The 26,238-nt window shown below is 39.3% G+C and overlaps 1 protein-coding gene across 3 annotated transcripts in view; it reads right to left on the bottom strand.

Annotated features, from left to right (window-relative positions):
• Positions 1 to 26,238, bottom strand: part of ADARB1 (adenosine deaminase RNA specific B1) — a 65,943-nt gene that overhangs the window by 7,142 nt on the left and 32,563 nt on the right. The window contains exons 1-7 of one of the 3 annotated variants that reach the window (XM_010221924.2): positions 25,697 to 25,767; positions 18,259 to 19,190; positions 13,164 to 13,278; positions 11,312 to 11,480; positions 10,647 to 10,795; positions 10,039 to 10,207; positions 626 to 807 (exon numbers count right to left, since the gene is read on the bottom strand). In XM_010221924.2, coding sequence (XP_010220226.2) covers positions 626 to 807; positions 10,039 to 10,207; positions 10,647 to 10,795; positions 11,312 to 11,480; positions 13,164 to 13,278; positions 18,259 to 19,190; positions 25,697 to 25,724 — 1,744 coding nt within the window. In that variant the 5' untranslated portion in view covers positions 25,725 to 25,767. Of the gene's footprint in view, positions 1 to 450; positions 808 to 10,038; positions 10,208 to 10,646; positions 10,796 to 11,311; positions 11,481 to 13,163; positions 13,279 to 18,258; positions 19,239 to 25,696; positions 25,772 to 26,238 lie in introns of those variants that run through there. The other 2 variants (XM_088536715.1, XM_088536716.1) reach the window with 2 other exon arrangements.

Here is a 26,238-nt window from a genome sequence, read left to right as displayed (position 1 = left end):
CATCTCTGAAGGCAGCATCAAACTACAAAGTAGAAATCAAAGTATTGCAATAATTGGGTCATGCAATCATTGGGTGCCATGCTAATTTAAAGCCAATGCTGCATTCAACAGAAACTGAGGACAGAAAGGAAATACAACCAACTGCAGCTGAGAAGTTCTCTCCATCCATTTTTAGTTGGCTATTGAGCTAGAAATTGTGACTCAAATGCATGTGTCTTGGTGCACTGCTAAATCATGTGGCCATTCAACAAATACCTGCAATGGCGAGAGAAGAAATGGTGAGATCTAAGGCTGTTCTGTGGTGGGGAAGCGGTTTTTCTAAGCCCAGGCTTTCAAGCTGCCTCATGTAGTATCACTAGCACACATCCCAGACAGCAACTACAAGAAATCACATGAAAAGGATGACACCCAGCTCTTTCTGAGACCTCTTAACTCACGAAGACTCCTTGCCCTCTCGTGCTTCTGACTGAATATCTGATTTAAGTTTAGACCATAGCTTCTGTGTTGTAACCACAAAGCAATTTACTCACAGTACATAATTTGCAAGGTTTTTGAGAACTGCAAAATCACAATGCTACTGGAACAGACTTAGTTACCCGTACGGCCTTCTCCATTAGATACTTGCCACTAAGCAAAGGTCTGTTGAGTGTATAAAGAGGTGGTAGATCTTCTATCTCTGCTATCCTCTGGTATACGGCTCTGGATAGATGATCCCCATGATATAAACTCCCCAAGATGATGCTAGAGAAGTAAATTGGCTCCACAAAGAGGCTAAGTAAGGCTCCTTGAATACCCAATACGTTCCACCTAAGAGGGAGGGAGAAACAAAACAAAACAAAAAAACAAAAAAACACTTTCTTTTTAATGGAACAAGTAACATCTGCCAGACATAATAGCAGTCAATCATCATGGACTAGGCTTCAAACTCTTCCTCGCGACTACAGCGTGACTATGGTAGCATAGCTGTGACACCTGAGGGAATTTGAGATACCAGCTTGTGGGATGCTCAGTGATGCCCTCACCCTTACCAACAGGTCTACAACAGTCAGCATCAATGTCAGGAGTAGACTCCTTCACTTCACCTCCCTGCTAACGTATCTGATGATGGATTTTTGGAGCCTCCTAGTGTCAAACATAGACAGGACCACTCGGTCAGAGAAAGAATCAAGCAGTAAGATCCTCAGCCAGAAACAGCAGCTAATGTCTCCAAAATGTACCTGGCAGTGAACAAACTGTCTTTCCCAGCACACAAGAAGGACTGGGTCTGTAAGACCTCATCCCCACGAGAGGCTGTTTTTCCTATACCTCCTAGACAAGCTGTCCATTGCCAAAAAGGATATTTGTTATTGCTTGCAATATCCAAAAGCAAAGAGAAAATTTAATCTCCACAAATCCACCTGCATATATTCTGCATGTATTTAATGAATTTCAACCATAAATCCCTGCCCGCCCCATTACAGCCTACACTGGTAGATGTTTGGTGTAGGCACCTAGCATGTACTGAAGCAACATACTGAATGGTGCTAGTAGCTCTGTTCACTTAATCAAGTTTCTGCTCCTAATCTGTATATGACAATCATGAAGACTTTTGCTGAACTTCAAACCTTGTGGCTGGGTATTTCCACTGTCCTCTTTTTTGCGGTATACTTGCAAGCAGTTTTGCACAATTAACACAGCACATTTAACTGTAACACTCAGACAACTGGGTACACAAGCAGCAGGAAAATTTGTTTTGGTAAAAGAAACACTCAGAAAAGTAAAAATAACACAATGGAAGCTCTTATATGGAGCGGTCACTGTTAGCAAAAGTCCCATCCTAATATGGGTTGCAAAGGTCTGTGAAAACAGGGAAATCTGATGCTTAGTAGCAGTGTTTCTTGGAGCTTGGGTTGCGACAACACAGCTCCACATCACCAGCACCTTGGGCTAGAAACTGTGCAGCACATCTGTGTAACTATTGGTAGAAACTAGACTACACACTTTGGCTACCGGATTTGAAGAAGAAAAAAAAAGAAAAATTGCAGCCCATTTAAACAACTTATTTGCAAACCTTTACTGATTATGAAAACACAGGCAGTGTGCATAGGCTTACTCACCTGTCATTAAAAAAACTTGGTTTTAATGAAAGAGCAGAAACACTATACTTCTAAAATTTAAGGCATACTCTACACTGAAGAAAGGCATATTTTGTGTAAAACTGAGAAAGCAATCAACAGCCAAACAATAAAAAAGCCATCAGATTAAAGGTATCAGGTGAAAAATTATTGCTTACCAGGGCCTAGATGCCTCTCTAAGGACTTTATCATGACTAGAATTTTGTAAGCACAGTCACGCATTTCAAGTGCCAAATAAATCTCAATGGCATTTTCTTGTTATTTGCAGTATTACCTACATCAAGAATAGAGAAGCATATGGACTACTACAGATACAAATAATATTATGGAAGAAACATCTGGAAAGAATTCAAGTCTAAGCATTGCACATTGTGGTCTTAGAACTGTACCTGAAAGTTGCAGATGCACAAATTAAGCTTCTTCAAGTTAAGCCTATTGCATTTTATTTTTCAGGAGCAGCACTTGAGTGATGGACAGATCTTTTATAGAAGAGCAAAGCGTTCCTCTGGCAAGCCCTAGCTTCCCCCAAAAAAACCTCTGCAAGCTTTGCAGGGGCTTTTTTGTTGTTAGCAATTTCACTATTTCTAGAGCTTGTGTTTTGCAGTTTTTCCTCCCACCTCCCAGACTTGGTGCTCTTCCCTGGCACAAAAAAATGAAAGCTGAAAGTTGTTCTGGTAAAATTATTTTGATTAAATCAAAAAGAAGAGTCTGTACCTAATCAAACCTCTGCAGGACAAACTGTATGAGCTTGCATTACAATATTACTACTCTGCAGTAACTGCCCACGTGCCCACTGGTTTTGCTGAAGACACTTGTGCCACATTTACTATTTTAAGGGCATGCTCAAGGACATCGGATTTGGAGCAGCTGGCTTGCTGCAAGCACAATGTTTGCAGAATCCATTTACAGGACCAAAACCTTATGCTCTTAAAAGCACTTAGGCAGGGTTGGATGCTCATTAAGGCTTTTAAAATCAAGTTTAATTTTCAAATGCTACCATAAAAGTACATATAGCTATACGTAGGAATTTATACCTATATCAGAATATGTTTTATAACTGGTATATACCTATACCAGGTAGCTTCTATATCAGAAATCACTCACAGACGTATTACAAAGTGGCTATGTAGTTTTACATCAAAATGGTTGGCAGTAACTCTGAGAGAAAAATGAAACCCAAATAAACAACTGTAGATTGGAAAGGAGTCCAAAAGGCAGGATTGTACAATGATTTTTCTTGATCCTTTCTATACTTCCTCCTGGCTAAGAATAGCTTCTCACTTCCATTACCACATGAACTAGAAATAGGGCTGCTGGATATAAACTGAAAATCTCCCTATATTAATACCACACATCCATTTTCAAAAAGCCACAAACATTGTTTGGTGAGATCACAACCTATTTTTGAAATTAATGGGCCAAGTTCTGCGTAGGTTTGCTACAAACTGAGATGCAGGGCAGGAAAAGTAGAATTTACTCCAGGAAATTTTAATCTAGTCAGTACTGCCTCTTGAGTCAAGCCAGTGAAAATAACAGAGTAAAAGCTTTTTTTTCTTAGTATTAATACATAAAATAATACCAAAAAGGGTTAAGTAACTGAAGGGACATAAATTTAGTGCAAATTCCAATCTTCCAATACTTAGACTGAGTTTATAACAGAAAAATGAACCTTCCCACTGTCACACTGTAGCACAGTGTGCAGACTCTGGCCAAGGTGCAACACCTGTTTCAGAGCACTTGTGATGGCAGAAGAGTTATAAAGGAAGTTGACTCAGTCATCTCCAATTCAGCAATGAAAATTTTACACCCCTGGCACAGGCAAAAGTTCAGAACTCTCATGCAGGACATGATGGCAGGTCCAACCATAACAAGCAGCCCACCAAATCAGAACACTGAACCTGTGCAATACCTTTTGCCACCGTCAAAACAGGAAGATGGCACTGAGGTTTCATCAGAGGAAGGCACTATATCACAAGCTTAAGCAGAGCACAGGACCAGTGCATTCACGTCAATGGGAGTATTCAAATGCTTGAAGTAAGGCACGTAGTAAGGAACTTGCTGAAGAGGATAGTCAAGAACTTGCTGAAGAAGAGAGCCACAGGAGAGGAGGTAGGGAGAAATCCTTCAGAGTGACCCTTTTCACCAGGAAAAAGGCAACACGCTAGTCTTACAGAGAATAGAGTCGATGCCTCCTATCACTATTTGACTTATTCTCAGTGTTTGGGTTTTAAGTTAGTAAAAGAATCAAGGGATTTCCTTTCATGACTGCATATAAAAAATATTAAATACAACCTTTCATGGTGATACTAAGCACAGGGCCTAGTTCCAGACTGCCAACCCTTACACCCAGGTCCCTGCCGGAGTTTGGTGCCTCGAGCCAACCACAGTTAGCAGTGATGAGCTCAGTACACCTCGTCTGAAGAGCAGCGCACGTTCTCAGCTGAGCAGCTCCCCAGCTACAGGATGGGGCTCTAGGGTAATGGAAGTGCAGACATCTCGAGCATGCGAGGACACCTGCAGGGGGGCCCTGCAGGGTGTTTGGCCTCCTCCCTTCTAGAGCTTCAACCTTGTACCTCTGTAAGGCTACCAAGGAAGGGTGATCCCCAAAACGATGCCAAAAAGTTCTGCCTTTGGATGATAGCTTATTTATTTGCCCTGAAAGGATTCAGTACCAATTCTCCTACCCTTTGAGCAGCCTTTCATAATGCAGAAGCTCATTCAGACAGGAGTCCTTGAGCAGGTTGCTCCTGGGGCTCAAAATTACACTCAGGAACAGCTCTGAGGAGGCCACAAAATTTCTGAGGCTCTTTTGCAGCAATAAAAAAAGTACTGAAGGAAGGAAAGGAAAACAGAAGCTGCTAATCAAAACTAGAGCCATCCTTTTTCTTCAAGGTGGCAGGCATACCCACAAGGGCCCTTACTAGCAAATGTATTGTGATTTTCAGTGTTCTGTATTAGCCACTGCTGCTTTTCTTGGACAAGGAACTAAAAATGAGAAGTTATCCACTATCTGGCTACTGCTGCAACAATTAAACACAATGAGGGCTTCAAGCAAAGGATCTGCTGCTCCTGCTTGGCATGAAGTTGTACCCCATTAATTCCTCTCCACTCAGCCTGACATAAGAGGACCTATCTACAGCAGCTTGCCACCTTGATCCTCCTCGGCCCACTAATTCAGTAGCTTGTATGGCTTTCTGTAAAGTCAAATCAGTGAAATGATCCAAATTAAAAAAAGGAGGGGGTGGGGAAGGAGGGGGAGAGGCTTTCTGCTGGAAATATCATGATATAAAAAGCACTGTCAGGCCATCAAGGTTTTGTAACTTAACTTTCGCTGGTCCATACTAGGCAACAGCTCCCCAGGCAGCTGCACGGTCACAGATGAGGCAGGGACTGCAGTGTGCAGGCAGCAGCCGGGCAGAGGGGACAGCAGCCTCCTACAGCTATTCTGCCATCAAGGAATAAACTACTGCAAGCACGTTTGCCAACCTAGCTTGAAGTTATCTCGCTTTTTTTCACTGCTTTACTTCATGAAGTAAAGCAGTGAAAAAGTGATTTCTTCCCATTCATAATTTCACCGAGCTCAGTGCAACCGTCCACTTGACCAAAATGAGGTAGGATGGAGCAAACAGTAAGAGAAGCAACAAATTAGATCTGAACTGATTCATGTATAAAACACATTCTTTTTATCAACTCTATTATCTCTAGAATCTTGATTATGTTATAAATTCAGTCACTGCTTGCTATGAAGAAGGGATCATATAGGATTACATACAGTCTCCCAACTGACATCAGGTTTATTATTTTGTTGAAGTTTTTTAGTCAAAATTGTAGTAACAGATGAATTTCGTTTGCATAACATGCTGCTTTCCACAGAATACTTTTCATAAAAAACTCAAACACCTGAAAAAATTCAAGGGCAAAACAAAAACTACTCTGATTCAGAGATATTGCTAAGATGTCTCACTAGGGATAAGGCTCAGGGTGCCTTGTGTCCCTGCACACTTAGCACTCTTAGCTACAGTCAGTCCAAATATTTTCCATGTCACCAAGACTTTGCCATTGCCACCACCTCCTCTGAAAAGCAATCTTGTGTTCAAAGGTCCAGATAAATGTTTTTTTTTCCTTGTTGCTACATCTCACCATCTTTAAGGACATCCTTTAGACACCAATGAGAGCACGCCTACAGCGAACACCTACAATGATAACTATTAGTTTGTTAGTCTTCATTATACATAGCTCCTTTTACAACTCTGAATACACACACAAAAGAGTAAAATCTAACTCTGCAGCAATACCTTAGCACAGACTCCGTTAGTGCACTTCTTTCTGAAAAAAGCAGGTTGCAAATGCAGTCTAATTCATTACCTCTAAACTTTCCAAACCCAAACAAATTCTGCTATTTATACTGTTCTAGAGAGAGCACAGAAGTGAAGGGAACCTAATAGCAGTGAGTGATAAAGCATGATGTTAATATCACATGTCTCAGCACCACTCATTTATTTTTACACAAGCAGAAGTACGCAAAAGCTGAGTCACTACTCATTGCCTTTTAAACGGTGCATATGGAATTGGTGTCAGAACTCATTCCAAGAAAACGAATACTGAATCCTCTGCAACTACCAAAATGAACTGTCTGTTGAAAAATGAAGTTATACTTATGACACACTGCAAATCCCGAGGGAAGAAAAAAGTTACGCTTCAAAGAGCTACTCTTATTAGTATCATTTATAACCAGCAATAAATATGAAAAAAAGGAAAATTAATTAGCAGATACTTTATGTCAAGTTTTTCTTGCACCCAAAGGCAAGAGACTAAGGATGGAAACCTTATATAAATGAGAAGTAACAACTATGTTTTTGCGCAACTTAATTTCTGTTTTCACGGGCCCCATTCAGATCTCCTTTCTTAAAAAAACAAAAATCAACAAACGTATTTTCTGGGACGCTCCTCTCTGGAAGGGGTTGAGGCAAGCTGCAAGATGGGACAGGATGTCAGACCATCCCTGGAAGTGGTTTCCCTTGTCATATGAATCTTCTACCCTCCTCCCTGACAAAGGCTTGCAGGCCGGATGGCAGCCGTGTCGGGCAGCAGCCTCACAGGCAGGCTTTGCCTACTGTGATGCCAACAAGATTTCAAGGCCTCCTGAATCATCCTGTGCACCTGTGATTCTTGATGGTTGTGCATCCAAGATGTCAGAGGACCTGCCTTGCACGTTTTGGAACCTAAAGATTCATCGTTTCTTGCTATCTCTGAACATAAAGATCCCATCTTTGCACTAACTCTATTGATGATTTTTTCTGCTCGTTTTTACTTTCTGTGACTGCTAGGACCAGCCTGCCAGGTTTAAGGCTAGCATCATTCCTAGAGGTGCCTGCAGAACCCTCTGTATCTCTGAAGTGGGTCTTATTGAAAGGGAACTCCTGTATCCCAGCTTTTAGCTCTTAGGGAGCTCATTTGTTGCCTCATCATAAGGGATGTGGTTGCTACCCACCGTGGTTCATCATTCACATGCAGGGACACTCCTGCTGTTGAAGTCAAACCCAGACTTACACTGTGTAGGTCATGATCTACTTCCTGCGGGCACCCCACTAGCCAGACTTCACTTTCATGGACAGGAACGGCCTCCAGACTTCACAATCATCATTTCTCCTTTGGTCAAATCTAAATTCCTGGTTATCTCTTTGCTTTCTTGTCTACAAGATCAATTGAATCTCTACAATCAGTGCACTCCCTTCATAAGCCACAGCACAAACAATTTGCCAACGTGCAGTCAACACCTAAAGAGAAAGCAGAGGAAGCCCATAGATGGGCACCAGAGCTCATCCCCTTACTGCTGGTGGCCTTGGCACTCCACCACAGTGGAAAGCAGCCACTGGAGAGCTCCTATTTGTCAGCAATTCTTCACTGGAGTGGAGAACTGCAACAGAAAGGTTGCAAGTTCCTTAGCTGTTCCTAAACAGCTCAGGATGAGGTAGACAAAGGTTGCAACTAAGTACTTGGAGGGTTAAGTAATAGACTGGATTATACAGGGGAGCTGTTGAGAAATCAATGATTTTAATAATGAGAGTCCCCATGTAATCCTGCGCAAAGGGAATTTACCCACACAGTTTGGAAGATTTTGTTGTGCAAAGAAATAAGAATTTAGTGAAATAAAGCTTCTATTTTAATTAAGAGGTACTTAATAGGTTTTGTTAAAGAAATTATTTCTGTGCCATAGGAGCAAGTTAGTCTGATGGAAAATTTAGTGACTTCTGAAAGGGCTAAGTTGTTCTGTAGCACTCAATATTGGAAACTACATAGCAATGCATTCTTTCAAATTTAAATGGACAAAACATGATCATACGTGCCAGGAAAAATTTAAAAAAAAAAAAAAAAAAAAAAAGAGGAGGAGGAGATGGAAAAAAGAAAATAAAAGAAAAAAAGAATATGAAAATTTGGGCCTCCTTACCCGTCATATAGTCTTTGCTCTGTGTCAAGGGATTCTATTTGCTTCCTTCACTGGCACAAACAAAATTATTCCCATTAGCCCCAAGGAGAGGTGACAGCTAGCTAGGCAAGCGTGAGATGGATTCTGCTCTGCATCACACAAAATCAACAAAATAGTCAAATGGGTTCTAGCTCAGTACCTTGCTTTATTTATTCATTTATTTTTATTTTCACTCATAGTAATGATGATGTGATAAAAGAAGTCAAATGAATACAGCACGATTACCATATTGGACAGCTAAAAGAAGTCACAGACATGAAGCTGACAAATCTGCTTGGTGAATTATTGATAATATTCTAGAGGAAACTTAAAGACTGTTTTTATAGAACTGCTTTTTGACAAGCAACTGTTCTAACTTCAGAAGGGCCCTGGCCATTTATGTTAGAGGGATTTAAAAATAAGAAAATAAAATGTATTCATTCGCTAGAGACGCTGATTGCTTGAGACAAGACTAGAGGAAAAAAACAATTACATAACCTTCACCCTATATCCTTAATTTGGTATACACCGAGTACAGCAAATAAATTCTGACAAATATAAACTGATACTTTCTGTGTTAAAATACGCTTAATAAAGTTTGAATCAAGCTAACTGTGACTTGATAATAATAGTTAGCTATTTTAATTAAAAATAAGTAAAAAAAAAAAAAAGGCATCAGCTTAAAAACTTGGCATTTCTCTTACATATTTTGTGAAAGCATAGAGAGGCTGAAAACACACAGGCTCATTTTGAAAAAAATCACACTACAATTTTCTAGAAATTCTCCCATGCTTCTCATGCTATTTAAAAGATGCTTGCTAAATTTGAGGTGACACTTTTGTCTATGCCAAATTAAAAAGGAAATCTTAAAAAATAATACAGAATAAATCAGATCAATGCAAATAAAAGAACTAATGTTAGAAACCATTACTTTAATTATAGTTCAGCCTTTTAACTAAAAATGTTTCAAGTAAAACATAAAAAAACTGAAAATAAAATTTGAAAGTGCCCCTCAGTTATCATTTTTTTTTTATCTGAAACACTTTTTCACTGTATGAAACCATATAATTTTAAATCCATTCATGGAACACACCTGTATCGCTAACATACGAGGATATAAATACATCAGAGGAAGTTATTCATGATGACTTGCGTAATATGTACTGTTACGCTAGGTAAAAAATAATAAAAATACATAAAAATCCTCTGATATTTTCCAGTGATATAAATATGAAGTAAAGATGTCCTGACTGGCGTGACTGATAACTTCCACCTCACCTACGAAGGCAGCATAAGACACCATTTGCAGGTGCTTTATTAATAATAACAGCCCCCCTCACTCTACACTAACCAGGAAACCAACTGACGACCTGCACATTCATTACACCTCAAGCACACCTGCCTTTTGTATTCAGCAACAGAAAACAATACTGCAGAAGCCAATTACTGGTATCTCACCTGGCTATCTTGTCGCTGCATGACATGGTAAGCAGCCTTTCCCCTTGCAACACTCCATCCCACGTCTGGATAGTGGTAGTCGATCTCACCGGAATCGTCCCTTCCCCAGACTCGATCTTTGTCCGTAGCTGTCCTCTTGCTTTGCGGTTTGGATGTCTGTCACCTTGATCTACACGAGAAACACTGCTCACCACCAACTCAGAAATACTCTCCACATATTCTACATACGACATTAAAATAAGAAGTCAGATAGAGACAACTATTAGAGACAATTGTTAGCTTGCATAACAATTTCTATTGCTCCTTTCTGTTTAGCTACAGCATCAAACATGCCTCTTGCACATAGCATCTCCTAAAACTTTATTTGCAATAAAGCCAAGCTTGCCGCAAAGGAACAATTAATGGGCAGCGGGAAGTGCTTTTTCTAACTGTAGCAAAGGACCTTTTTCTAATACACATCTATACTAAAACGAAAGAAAACACCCAAATTCTAACACACATCTATACTAAAACGAAAGAAAACACCCAAATTCTAACTGTGCCACATGTATTTGTGTGTGATTGAATATGCTTTAGGCTTTACAGATTTCATAAGATTGCTGTCATACCCTCTTGTGCTGCTTCATGCGGTGAGAAAATCCTAGCATCGCCACAAGGGGAGGTACTGATATAGAGATGAAACTGCACATTCTCCTTCAGTTTAAACCCACCACGTTCAGATTTGATAAAAATGGATTTTTGCTGATCTTCTTTATTGCTGAAATAGAGAAGAAAGCTAGAGTGAAAGCAGAAACAAACATGCACATAGTGTAAATTGTTCTGTCTTAATAGATATTAAAATGGGTATGTCTAGACATGTTTACAGTCTAGTAATACAAACAACAACAAGACACTAGAAACAACAAAAAGAGAGCCCTTGATATTCACAGTGAACTTTCGGAGACTTATCAGGAAAGAAAACATCACGTATTTACTAGCTCAGATTAGTTTGATTTATATGTTCATAGTTTCCAAAAAATACCATTTTCCATGTTCCCCTCCCAAGGCTCACACGTAACTGAATACACATTTTGTTAAAGTCAAACTTCATGGGAAATGGCTTAAGTGCCGAGTTACACATTCTAATGTAAGAGGTACTGCTTAACATACCAGCTTGTTTCAGCAAAGTATTTCAGAACAAATATTTCACATTCAAATAAATGTGTCTAAGACAGCTTTTCAGTCCTGTGGGGTCAGTTCACCTTTTGTTATCTTCTGTTTCTCACCAGCTTACCTCAGATAAAGCTCAAGTTGTGTATATAGAAATTTAAGCAGGCACCGTCGAGCTACAATTTCTGCATGGCAATCATTTAATGCAAGACCACGATCGCTCATGTATTCACCATTGATGCATTTTGTTCCTGTAGAAACACTTATTACCAGGGCATCTTTAACATCTGTGCCTGCAAAAAAAAAATTCAAAATTTTAATTTCAGCAAATTAAAATGACAGTCATTCTAAGAAGAGATTTCTTCGCAATAATTTTGCACCATGCTACTTTCTGCATTTCCCTTTCAAAGAAACGGGTTCTTTTTCCAATACTTACTTTACAGCAAAAACTTCACTCAGACCTATCATCCCTATACCAGGATGATCTATGGCTCACATGAGTTCTTCATTCCAGAGTTCAGACTAGCTTGAAATTGAAAACTTGAAAGGAAAATAGTGCTGCTTCAGGAAGAGATAATAAAGCCTGAACTCCAAAGATTGCTTTTTTTTTTCCCTGAAATACGGTCAGGCTGCTAGCTTCCAACATGTTCCTTGTGGTTATATATCTGCATACGACCATCACTTTAGAAATCTGTCCTATTAAAAGGTACCGATTTATTAAAAAGTAAATTTATCAGAAAGGTACTGATTTATTATGATTGGATATTAAGCCAGCAATAGGAAAGGTTGAACTAGAGTAGGAAGAAAGATTAAATGCTTAAACCATTGCAAAGCTTATCAGCAGTATAAGAGACATAGTCCTTGATATTAAATATTTCTGCACAAAATAATGAGATTTCAAATCTTCAAAAATATTTTGTGCATACACAGAAAACAGCCTCTGTCATAAAAAAACAAAGGTCAGCTGCATGAAAAATTCAGAAAGGCAGGACCAAAATGTTACATCCCTCTAGCAAAAGCAAAAAGACCCAACAAGCCACACGCTATTTCGTCCAAGTTTGCAACACTTGATCAGCAAAGGCAGAAAGTGGCCATCCTTGCCAAATGCCCTCTGTTATTTTCCTGTCACAGAACAGTTATTATAGTAAAGAAAAGCAACCCCAAAGCAGATTCGACTTGACTTTAGGCACCCAGGGTTTAGCATTAGGGGTGCCTTAGAGGAGGGAGGAGAAAAAAAAAAAAAAAAGGAAAGAAAGAACGAATGAACAAGGAGAGGTGAGTAGGTGCTTCACCACCTCAAAATCAGCAGAAATAAACCATAATGTGTGGAAGGGGCCAGGGTTCATCACTTGAGAATCAAGAAGCCATATCCAGCTCCCTGGTGGGTCTCCTCCATTTTATCTACTGTCTGCAAGGGAAAAGTTTGGCCTTGGTAATCGTAGTGAAGCAGATGGCCCTTGCATTTTCTAAGCACGTATTTCTGCCAAAATTGCCTTTTCTGACTCTTAATAGAGTCACCAAGTAGAGAAATGCGTTAGCTCAAAGCTCGGTTCAGTGAGTTGGCATTTTGATAAAATTTCCTTTTTTGGTATTTACCAAAAAGCCAAGACAACAAATGCTCAATTTAAACACACAGCAGATCAAAACCTTGGCACTTATAAAAGAAAAGAAAGAGGCCGAGTGAAACGAAAGTCTTCAAAGTCTTCAGGCCACGTCATTTTGATGCCACAGCTACCGTTCCTATTTGTGCATTTACCATGGCTTTATAGAAGCTATTTTTAATGTGAAAATCTTGAACTTGTGCAGAAATTTCCTAGCATTTCTCTGAGGTGCAACATCATGTGCAGGTAGACATTTACAAAGGATAACTGTCCTGTTGGCCTCAGCAGCAGAAGCTGACACACGTTCCCCTGTATATATATATATACACACATACACACACACACAAACTTTTTTGTTTTTTAAACTTATTTTACCTGTTGTCATGACAATTCCAGCAAGGACTTTTCTACGTGCATGTGGAGATGTAAAGTTTTCTGTCAAATCACTGAATTTATCTACAACCAAGCGTGCAACAGCATCAGCTAAAACCTGTAAACCACAGAAATGCATATTAGGCTATAAAATAACAAAATGTTACTACATCACTAGGTTATAAACTTTGATTTTTTAATGATTTGACATAATAGATTAAAAGAGTTTGGACTAATCATTTAAAAGATTTTTCAAGCATCTGCTGTGTCAGTGAGGTATCCAGGGTCCAATTTTCAGGTAAACCAAACTGTCATAGCTCTCTGCATGCTGAAGTGAAGCTCTGCATCTATAAAAACAGGGTCAGACAGCCCTAAGCCAAGAATCAAAGCAGCTAACGTTCATGATCGTTATAAACATTTGAGGCTTATGAGAACAACTGAATAGACAGATGAGTCAATACTTGCATGCTCAAACCTCAAAACACATCATTTCTGGATACTTGAGTATTAGACCTGACAAGAGGATTGAAGAGCAAAACCCAGCCTCTTCAAACCAACATATAGACCTTTTATAACAATAGAATTAATTATGCAGTTATAATAGTAATTAAAATTTATATTTTTATTTTTACAAGTCATACATATGCAAATTTAGGAAAGGAAAATGTCAACATATAACCCAAAATAAGCCATCAAGAATTAGGAAGATTCATCTCCTTCACATTCAGGAAGACTTGAATAATAGATAGAGCTTTATAATTTGCCTACAGGGTTGGCAAGCAACATAGGTCATATGTAAGGGTGGATAATTTCTAATATTAAGGGAAATTTCAAAATACCAGTCCTGCTTTTGTTGAACTTTGCTGATGATTCAGTCCAACACTTCAGCTAATCTCACCTAATGTTATTAAAGTGGCTGAAATGGAAAGAGCTAGAGGAGAGGAGTCAAAAATCAAAAGTTTGAATTTTCACCTGAAAAGAAATTAAAAACCAGGGCAAAATGTGCAACAACGTTGCCTTTGAGGAAAATCACTCTGTTAATCGCTGTGTGTGGCATTGTATAAGCAGTTTCCCCAGGTACTCCATGAAGCACAAGACACATGCAATATGCATGGCAGCATAGCTATTTATTCCAAAGAAAATGGTTGAGTATGACAAAGTACATGCTCAGGAAGAAATGTCCAAAATCTAGAGATATATATAAATAGAGAGAGAAAAGCCCTCTTAGGCATAGTTATTTAGAGGAAGTAGGAGGAATGTTCATGAAAACAGGCCCTTTAAGGCTGTCTGGGCTGTTTCAGACACCATGGCACCACCCAGGCATGAAGACAGAAGCCAAAAGTTGGCAAGGGAGTTGTGGCAGCTGATTCTCACCCATCTCCCACCAGAATCAGCATCAGGATCCAAAGAGAAAGGGAGAACCATGAGCTGAGAAGGAAACGAACCCTTCCCAGACCACAGAAACCTGAAGGTGGGAGTCCAGCTGCAACCGCCTGGCTGAACTCTGGTTACAGTCAGAGATGCTGCTGGAGTCCCAGGTATGAAGAACTCGCTTGGGTGTCCACATGTTGGTCCCCAGCCCAAGATGCTCCACCTGGCCCATGGCGCTCTAGCAGAGTGCAGGTCCTATGCTGTATCTGCCAGCACTATGCAGATGTCTTTGGTATCCAAGAGCATCTAACTTGGTGCTAAACATATGGGTGGGCAAGTAAACTGAGCCCAAAAGGACTCTTGAAATTGAGGAGATTTTATTTACTAACTACCTCTGGGCCCCTTCAGTAACAGAAGAAAATTACCAATCTCCTCCCTCCCAGATAGGGCGCAAGGCCTATCAGCAGTGCTGATGGGTCCGCAGACCGAGGAGGGATCCAGTTGAATCTATACGCAAATTAACCATAATCATATCTAAAAACAGATTGTTAGGATCAAAAAAACCAGAAATCAAACAAACAAACAAAAAACAATAAAAAACAGAGGGTTGCAAGACTGTCAGCTTAATTCACAACCATCATCTTCACGATGCTCTTACGGGCTGACGGCCTGGAAAAAAACGCAAAGGAACTCTCAAGGTTAACCACCTTCTGGGAGAGCTTTGGCAGCCAAGGAAGAAATAACTACAGCTCGTGTGCCATAATGTCGAAGTCCAACAGCTTTTTCCAGAACCTAGCGCAGAGAGGGACGAACGGTCAGGAGTGACTGAGGTTCCACTTGCACAATAATTCCGTCAGTGTTTTGCATCACACAACTCGTAGTTTTTAAGATGCCCAACTTGAATTTTCATGATGCATATGAATAGCCTGCATCTCTTATCCCACTAATTGAAGCAAAGTATTTCTGATCCTGGACCCCAAAATGTCTCCTATCTAACATTATTTTTACGTATCTTTTTCTGACAAGATTATTTCTTAACATAATTGGCAAAGTAGATAAAACTGCAGTGTTAGTGTACAAATACAGTATGTAAGCCTACACAGAAGCGTAGGACACCACCTCAAACAACATGGAACTAAGCGCAGGTGAATAAACCTGAAAATGCTTGAACAAATTATAAAATAAGACCCTTGAGGGTGTTGGTAAGAACTAAGGAGAACTCAAGCAGGATAAAAGTGTCTGCTGGAGATGCAAGCAATACACAAGAAACTGAGGGAGAGGGAAAAAAAATGACTTTTACTCATAGATACAGATTAATATATTAGAGATGTTTTTGATGTGCTCTCCAAGTTCATAATGAACAATAAACACTATTAAATGCCTAAAGATTAAGTTGTTAAAATCCTGGTCTTCGTTGGGTTTGAAACTGCAGATTACATACCCAACAAATTAGATGTGAATTATCCTTTTATCTCAGTCCATTAAAATAGCAGATTCATTGAGAGCACTTGTGTACCTATATAGATACACATTTCATGAGGACTTTGCTATGACTCAGTAAGTCAATGAAGGGAATGTGTGCTCAAAATTTATTTTTTTCCAAATCCATATTTTAAAATATCGGAACCTTAATGTGTTCAGGCCTGTCTCACACTGAGGGGAGATCTCAGCAGGAGGTCATTCCTACCAAGAAATGGCGTTCCAGAGGGATAAATGCTGGCATTGAAGTGGGGATGGACCAAGGGCACTCCATGCGCTGACAGAACTCTTGGAGCTGACTGGGGAACTGACCCAAAACTTCCCAAAATTTTGGGCACTCTTTGGAGCTCTAGTGATCTTTCCTCTTCCTAGCAAGAACCAACATTGTCCCTCAAATTTTATTTCTTCTTACCTTAACAGTTTAGAGCTTATATGAACCTTCTCTCAAGCTGATGAGCACTGGCAGTGTCCCCAGCAGGCAAAATCGGGGTCAGCCTGGCCCATTACCTCTCCTCTGACAGTGATCAGCATATGCAACTCAGAGAAGGTGCAAACATATCTATGCTAATAAAACAGGGTAGTTATTTTCTAATTCTCCATTATAAAGACTTTCTTATACACGTGTTGCTGTTTTGTCATATAAAAACGTAGTCCTAGGCTTGAACGTCCTGGCCACCTCCTATATAAGGGCAAGTGTACTTGTATCAATAGTTGGCTTAACAGTGTAGCATGCTAAGACAGTTAATAGCAATTCACAAAACCAGAAATCAACATTAAAACCTATACAAAGTTACTCTGAATAGTTTTATTCTCACTTCTTTTTGAGGTTCCAATTTTGACCATTTTACTGATTTAAGTACTAATAGTACTTAAAGAACTATTAGTATGTAAAGAACTAATAATATGTAAATCAAAGGCAGTGAACTACTTAGTGTCTGGTGCCACAGGCATTTTTAAAAGCTCCACAGAGAATGCGGTCTGTATTAACTGAAACAGAAAAAACTACATGAAATACCATAATCCCATACCTGAAACATTCAACAAATAATGCAATAATTATCCAACATAAAAGGACAGTACAAATGAATTTCCAAATTATGTAAATTGTTCAAGCATTTTGACAGAACATTGTACCTAAAACATTCACAACACCAAATTTGGTTCTTTAATCCCAGTTTCTTGAGGAATGCATCAATTCAGACAATATTTTATATTTTTAACAAATTCTAAAAACATCCTTGGGGATAACAAGGTCAAAGTCTTGAAACTCTTATAAATAAATAAATAAATAAATAGAGAAAGGTGCAAGAAAATAATACTTGAGTATTTGAATTGAGATAGACATATGTAATATCATTCAAAATGCCAATGGATGTACTAGAAAGTGGTCATTTGAAAAATCACTACTAGTGTCTGACTGGGAAAAAACAAAAGTAGGTAAATAAGGGAGAATTTTTCTTCATTAGAAATTTACTCCATTCTAGCTACATTTCTCGTCTGTTTTGCTCCATATGTTGCCTTATTCATCTATTACTTGATTTAAACCACTTCTTAGCAGATTTCGTTGCCAAACTAGCTTTCACTGTTTTGTCGACTAAAATAATTGTTGATTTCTATTAATGGGTTTAATCAGCACACCATCCTTTAAATGACAGTTATTTAAAATTCTTCAACATTTCACAGATACATGTACTAAAGGCCTGACTTTTATTCAAAATACCGGCTACAAGGGACCGCTGCAGTGGCCTCGCTTAACCTGCCCTTGACATTCACTATTCAGCTCTGCTCACACCAACAATTTAAATTTGCAGGAGAGAATGATTTTCTTTCTAGTAAATCAACAGCTGTATCGCATAATCAAATTATTTAAAGCAAGAAAATCCTGACTCGAACTCCATCTATGCAAGCAGCTGCTTAACACAAGAAAGCCATGGTTCAGTTTCTCCTCCTAATAAAAACTGTAATCTAAGTGGGCATACCAAGCTATGCTTTGTGTTCCCTGTGTGACATGATGAAGTCTGAAAGGATCAACAAGGCTGAAAGGAAGCTCTTTGCTGTCCAACAGAATAACAGCAGAGTACAACCATTTCCTGTCATTTTCAGAAGGTGGGGGAAAAAAAAGTCACCTAATGAAACACACGAGCTGGATAAACAGTGGAAATGTTCTTTAAGCAAATTCACCACAAAGAATTTGGATGTTCTTGGTAATCACTGAAAGATATGAGCAAAAAGCAAACGGGCTTCTCACCTGCGGTAAGTGTAACTGGAGCCCCTCACTGGGAATGGGTTGTCGAGAAGGAGTCTGGTCCAGCTGCATGTTAAATAAGGATGCCAGAGCTGACTGAGCAGCCCGAGCTTTGGCGAGCTTTTTATTCCTTCCTGATCCTTCAAAAGTTTGACCATCCACCGCCACTGCCATGACAAAGTTTTTCGCATGGCTTTCCCCACTTTCTGAGAGAAACTCGTACTTCAAACCTGGCCGCAGCTCGTTCAAGATCATTACGGGGTTCTTCCCACTTGTGGATGGATATAGTGATGGTGCAGGGAGAGGTGACTGCATAAGACTACTACTTACAGTAGATGTCGACAAACCGTAGTCCCCACTAGAGCTAAAGGATCCATCTCCATTGGACCCCAAATAAAAGGAAGCATCGGAAGGAACTGGAGTTTCAAATCCATTGAAAAGTGTGTCTGGAAAGTCTGCTTGGTCAGACGTAAAGTCTGTGTTCACAGACAGAGTCCTCCCCATTGCTAGATGTGCTTCAGAAGCGTTGGGAAACTGCACAAAAGACCGCAGGGCCTTCTCGGCAGCGTGGAGCTTTGCTTTCTTTTTTGTAGGGCCAGACCCCTCAAATACCTGTCCGTTGACCTCAACCGCCATTACAAACATGGGGGCATGAACCGGACCCGTCTGCGACAGGAGTTTGTACTGTAAACCAGGTTTTATCTCATTGAGCTGCATCAGGGCGTTCTTTGGCAAAACAGGGCCCGGTGTTTTCTTCCTCTTCTTCAGGCGAAATTTGGAGTGGCCATTGTTGCCCTCCTCCAAAGGACGCTTTCTGCTGCTGCTGCTACCACCATTGGAGAGCTGAGTCCCCTCCCCGGGGCCTTGCACACTGCCATCCTTAGGGGGAACGTTGTCCATGTTGCGGTTTTCTTTAACATCAGTGCTGCTCGAACCTGCGGTGCCCAGAAAGAGTAACTTACAATGCCTTCGGTGCAGGATCTTGTAAATGCAAAATTTATAGATTCCTTTATCTATCTTTGTAACTGGTTAAGTGATGTGTGCTCACAAGCTAAAGTTACTGCAGTACAAACTACATCTCCTGATAATTCAAGAAATAACACATTCAAGAGTAACTTCTGAACTGTGCGTTTGATACATTCCTACAGCAATAAGACGCCAAACCTTTTATTCTGCATTCAAATCACACAGGTACAAAACTCCTGCTCATAAACTATCTCTGGCCTGAAAAAGTCTTTTAATCAGAAATATAGTCTATACTATTTGCAACATACAACTAATAAACCAAAAAGATACCACAAATAAAATAGAGATGCTCAAGACTAATACTAAGAAATTGATATTTAACTCTTCTATTTCATTGTGGCTACAGCTTTTCTTCAGTGATTTTATTTGCTCAAATTGAGAAATGAGATAAATAAAATCTGCATCAGGAAGAGTTAAGTGCTTTTGTAGGCCGCAGTACCCAAAGGGGCACCAATGTTCTTATGTGTTCCTCTAGCTACTACGGATCCTGCATTCACTTGTTTTCAATAGTCTTCCCCAATGTTCAGCTGCACCATAATTTGCTCAGGGACTACAGCTGCCCACTTTCTCAGAAGCAACTGATTTCTGGCCCTGCAAATGGTTTTGGGAGAACACACAACAGAGCAGAACCCTTCTCCCAACAGACCCGACCTTTAAAGAGATCAAGCTGATTTTCACTGAACCCAAGGCTCTGACTTGCACTGAACTCATCCTTTCTGTGCCTCAAAAAAGCTTTTGATTAAGGCTATAAGGAGGCAGTGCAATGCAGAGCAGAGCATGCTAAATTTAGCTTTGGCTTCTCTCTGGATATATGGTCTTAGATTTTGAACTAAAATTTGCCACAGATATATTGCATCTTTTCCCAGAAAAACATCTGCAAACTACTCTGTGCTTAAATTTGGCTATGCCACGAGTTTGTATATGCCTACACAAGCCCAACTACTGAGAAACATTTTATTTCACATGCAATTTTGCAACTCCTGGCAGTGTAAAAGACAATTGGCATTCCTGAGCAATAAAAGCAAAGATCATAATGATAAAGGTTGCTTATTAAGGCTGTATAGAGCACAAGGAGTGACAAATGCTGCATAAGCACAACAATGATATCTAAGTAATGTGACATTGTTATATAAATGACTTACTAAAGTAGAAAGTTTGAGCAATGATGTCACATGTATATTCTAAGAATTATTTTTGCTATAATTGCAAGGACCTGTTTTACCCTGTAAAGAAACTACTTAAATGAATTATTTGTAATTTACACAACTGAAAAGGCAAATTTAGTAGGTTGAGTGTTTCCAACTCCTCTGTTCCAAGAGGAGTGCTATAATACATCCACTCAGGTAAGAGGTGATAAATATTAAACAAGTTTAGAGCAAGTCAAGGTGGAAATCCTTTTTCACATTGATGAGTTTCCAATGCACTATAAACTTCCCTACAGATCATAACTGAAGTGCACACACCACTTCGCCCAGGTTACAAAGCTGATGGAATGGTTACTAAATTTTCATTTATAACATCCTCCAGCAAAAGCTCGATAGGTTACTCCTTTCGGTGCTCAAAGAGAGAGAAAGAGAGGGGGAAAAAAAAAAAAAAGATCAAAAGAAAAAGCCAAAGTAGGAACACATTTTGTTACATCATGATGGTACATTATATAATGGTACATACTAAATTCAATACTGAATATTAACATCGAGTATTTAACACAAAACGATATAACAGTAAAACACTAAATACTTCAAAGTGCTTCATCAATAGAAATATCCTTAATAATCATTTGTACTGTTCCATCACAAATTATGTCGTTCAACAAATGAATACTATGGGACCACAACAGTCAATACAGAGTATTCATACATTCTTTATATTCTTTGTTGTACTATATTGAAGGAATTTAAGTAAAATAAAACATTAACACTTTGCTTACAGTGGGTTACTTGCTTGAAGCCGTAATCTCTAAAAAATATATTTTATCTAAAAACATTTTTGTAATATTATTCTTAGTGGCATCAGGAGTTTGCTTTCAAACAACATAACTTCTTCGCTAAAATGGAGGTCATTTAATTAACACTACATGATAGTATCCAAAAGTATTCCCATCTGTATCTTCCTTTTTTAATTAAGGCAACTAACAATAGGACCAATATCTATGGAAAACAGAAAAGGAAGACGTAAACTGAATATATGCCAAGTGAATAATATAAACATAAATCTGTATGGACTACAGCAGTTGGAGGAACTATTAAATCTCCTTTACATACACAAGGGAAAATGTATGCTGTCAAAGAGGTGAATTGAAGGAGCAGGAAAGAATTTTGCAAGCTTACCTTGTCTTGGGAAAAAAAAATTAAAGAAAAGAAAGAAAACTACTCCTTGCCACGAGCTTTGGAGAACCTGCACAGTGGAAGAAACCAGGAAAGAGAAGGCAAGCAGGGAGCTAGCAGCCAGAGGCAAAACTGGAGGACCATGAGTAGGCAAGGTCATACAACACAGAAGAGAGCCAAATCCAAGACTCAGACATGATGGAAAGGGCAAAACTTTTGCTGAAAATCAGAAGAGACTCTGATCTCTTTCAACCCCAAAATCATGGGAGTAGAAGAAAGGACAGCTGCTTCCCAGGAGTAAAGTGAAGACTTGTTTTCAGTCCTTCTCCTTAGCCTGTTGTGCCCAGCAGTTGTGAGTTCCCCTAATTATCCTAGAACTGATGAACAGCTACAGGCAAAAATTAAGACTTACTACCACCACCTGTTAAGGAGAAAATCAGAGGTTGTTCAATCGTTTTCCATATTCTAATGTCTAATAACGCCTCCAACTCAGCCCTTCCCCACCATTCAGAAATATCTCTCTCTTTTCAAGGCCTCTCAACCCAGCACAAACCTGAAGAATGGCCTGGCTAGCTCACAGCCACCCAGTCCAACATCCTGTGTCTGACATGGGCCAAAAGCAGATGCTAGATGCATGAAAGCAGAGCAAGGACATAGCGATACTTCTCCAGAACGATCTCTCAGCACACAGTGAGTTGCAGCTTCAGTTTTTCCTCAGCATTTTTCCAGGCCACATAAGCTACTTTAGCATCCACAAAGTCTCGGGCAATTAGTTTCTCAGTTTCACAACAGGTTGCATGAAAACATCTCCCCGAGCCTGTTCTGAACCCACCATCTGCTGCATCAGTTTTAGATGAGCACCTCATGCTGCTCATGATTTTTCAGATCTCTGTAGCACAGCAACCTCATCAGCTCCTCACATACTCCTCGCTACCTTCCTTCACTCTCTTCTCCCTTTAGCTCTCCTCACAGTATCCATTTATTTACACTGAGTGCTTCTCCACACGGGAGAAGCAGCCCCACACTGCGGCTGTCCCACTCTTGCAATTATTTTTAGGGTTTGATAACGTTGTTTTAGAGACCAGAAGCCTTCCATAGGCTTTCACTCACTTCAGAGAAAATGGGAAGGCGCAGGCTCACCCCGAAAGCTCCTGCTGATTCCGGATCCCATCATAACTCTAGTTAGGAACAGTGGTGCTCAGAGGGATTAAAATGTCATTGCTCCAAAGCAGAACTCATGGAAGATGTGGACTGTTCCATGCATGTCCTAAAAGCCACCTTGGATCTTTTGAAAAGCCCGTAATAAGGTTTTGCTGGTGGTATCATAGCTTTCAACAAAGCAATATGTAAAATAAGGCTAAAAAGCTCTTAGAACAATAAATGCTAAAACATTATAAATAATGCATAGAAGAGAGCTGGTAAGAGAAGAAATTTACAATTTGAACTATATATATAAAAAATCTGCATTTTGTAATGGATACTTTTTCTTTTTCCCTTTTTTTTTTTAAAAAGTTTTTATTGAGGTTTACAAGTGACCATATGTTATCTTCATATGTCTTTCCTATGTTAAGTCACACAGCTTTAAGTGGGAAACAAACTCAAAAATCAAGACTTTTTAAAAAAGGCCAATACTAGTTTTTAAATATCTTTTCAAATCTTTAAAAGTAATGAAAACTTTGGAGAATCATTTGATGTCAATGACAGCTGCAGTGCATCCACCATTTCCAAGTGGTGTAAATATAGATATAAACCCTTGACAACAGAATCCAGCTTTTTAAATGCTAATGCTACCTTTTACTTATGACATTCTCTATAAAAACGGTCTATTCTCCAAACAAAATAGTTGGTGGTTCGAACCAGAGGTCTCAGTGATGTCTATGGAAACTGCTTAGGCAAAAAACATTTCTGACGGTATCACATGCCAACATCTCCAGTGAAAGAAATCAATTCTGCCACCAAAACATTTTGTTTCAAGGTATTTACTAAGCTGAGAGCATGAATTCAAACAGTTTCTTATCCTAACGTATAACAAAAAAAAAGGGGGGCAGACACAAACTAAATATTTTAAAACATTTACAGAATGTCACTGTTGAAGAGATTTTATTTTTTTTAGCTCAGCGAGGCACCTCTTATTCATGCTTAGATTTACTCCTTACTGGGATACAGGAAGTTTTATCTGAGAATTATCTTCAAATTATGTGAATTATCCAATTACATCTCTTACTTCTCTGGACTTCTCTTTAGGGAGGCCACTTCCATAAACAGTAATTTGTTCCACCTAAACCAATTTACGTTATACCAGAAAGAAAGGGATAGCAGACATATTCCAAGCAAGTTCACTCTTTGAGCTGATGATGCATTCTAAAACAACAAAAGTTTTTTAGGCTTTTGTACACAATAATCCAACATTACACAATAAGAAGTGCTGCAACTTCTTCAAACTGAATTTCAGCTGTTCTTTTTTAAAGGCTCCTGTACTGCTGGGCTTCAAAAAACCTTTGAGATATGGCATTTTGCCACTGCCATTCAAAGGGAACAAGCACATACTTGTTATTCCATTTTCGATTATAAATTACAGTCAAATGTAGCACACAAGCACAGCACAACAAAACATTTCTCTCATTTTCACACACACAAAAAAATAGTTGAAAAATATTCTTAAATCTTTAAATCTTTAAAATATATTAATAATATTTCAGTGAGTACACTTTTCTCCACAAGTTATTGGATTTTAAATTCTACCACAGTGTTAGCAGACTCACAGCACTTCATCAATGTATTCAATTAAGACAGTCACTACATTTGACCATTTCTGTGCTTAAACATATATTTAAACAATTCGCTAGGCCACAACTGGAACAATTAGCTGTCTGGAACAATCAGCTGTCTAATGAGAACCATCTGATGTCAAAGGTATGTGAAGAGCTGAGCACCATGATTTTTTTAGCTCCTATTTTTGTTTTTCTTTCTTTCTACTGTTGCTTTCCCGCACTTATTTTAGGTACTTTGTCTTCTTCATTTCTCTCTTCTCCCCGTGACCTGCCCCATCCTGATCTCTTAAATGGATCCTAACCCTCCTCATCTGCATTGCCAGGATTTCTCCCTTTTCCAGACCATTTGCCTTTTTCCAGTGGCCGGATCCTACCTCTCTGTCACTGAGCACACTCTGGTAGCAGAACACTGAGGTATCTGTCACTGCATAATTAGCCCCACCAGCAGGCAGGCAAACCACAGACATGCATTCCAGGTGAAAAAGCCCAACAAGCCCAGAATGACACTGGCTACCATTAACATGGTTTGTGCACTGCGGACCACAGGAATTATCCTGTTGGAAATCATCAACATATTTGCTTGATGCACTGTACAGAGGTGGGGCAGGCCTTTGACCTTTCAGATCAGCTTTCTTCCCTCCTCGTCTCATGTAATCACAATTTTTATTTGCATCAAGCCTTACGATAACCTATGAAAACTGCACGAAAGGCTCTGATCTTGATAGGAAAGCTTGCACAAAACCTCCTTTTAAATGAATCCCACCTGGTTAAAGGACGGGCTGACCTGCAATACTATCTGAGGTCTTTTGGGAGGTGAGGAATAAACAGTACAGCAGGTAGAGAACTGTGGGACACAGTACACTGGGAACAGAGTGTTTTCTGTGCTACCTGTCCTCATGCAGTGGGATGCATCAGTCCTATATGTGGGATATCTATGCCATACACCAAACGGTCTAACCTATGTGAAAAAACAGTCATCATTACTTTCTTGCCAGTTTAAAGCAGAAAGAGTCATGTTATGGAACTACAGAGTATTTTGAAATATAAATATTTTGCATAATTAACCAAGTGTTGGAAGAGAAATATGAAATATATATAGGGTAACTGGATTAGTATATGAACATATGTATTTAAAAGCTTTTTTTTTTTAAGTGCAAAAGCTCTGATTCATTCTCTTGTAACATGCTCAAAAATTCAAAGAAAGTGCTGTAATCTGTGCTTACAAAATTTCTTCATAGGCAGCTGCTGTGCTAGTGAGAAAAAAAATCACCTTCAGAAACGATTACATAATTTATTACTGTGTAAATAAGCACATCTTACTCATGTTTTCTTCGTCGTCTACATCCATGGTGAAATACTTTTGCTGGTTTCTTGGCTGGCGGAGACTGCTTCTGTCTGGAAAATAGAGCAGTGGGGTTTTAAGCTTTAATGTGGCAACATACAAGCTCAAGTGATCAATCTCCTTTAGCATCTGCAGGCCTGGGCTCTGCCTTCTCCCTGGGCTGCCCATATGCTTTTCCCAAGTGACCACAAACAGCTCATTTTTTGCAGAACTTTGTCCATATTTCTGTGTTTTCATATTTCTCAGCTGAGCTGCAGTCTGCAGAACTGCAAATTGTGTGACTTCTGCAAGCATTTTTGCTTTTTGCTACATCAGACCACAATATTTTTACTCTGAAAGTATATACGCAGCCACATCTCCAAAGTAGAACCGTATAGAAACCGCATTATCTCTCTGCAACGACAACTTCTCTTTAACAACTATTGCAGATAACTTCTAGAGTCAGCAGTTTGCCTGTGACAGCAACTTTACACCTGGTGAAATGAGGAAATGCTCTTCCTGCAGTGAAGCAGCAGGACAC

The sequence above is a fragment of the Tinamus guttatus genome, unplaced genomic scaffold (genome assembly GCF_059628265.1).
Source record: "Tinamus guttatus ecotype Peru unplaced genomic scaffold, ASM5962826v1 Tinamus_guttatus_pri_ptg000702l, whole genome shotgun sequence".
In the NCBI taxonomy this organism is placed as follows: domain Eukaryota; kingdom Metazoa; phylum Chordata; class Aves; order Tinamiformes; family Tinamidae; genus Tinamus; species Tinamus guttatus.
The sequence above is the reverse complement of the archived record's forward strand: the minus strand, read 5'-3'. Positions and strand labels throughout refer to the sequence as shown.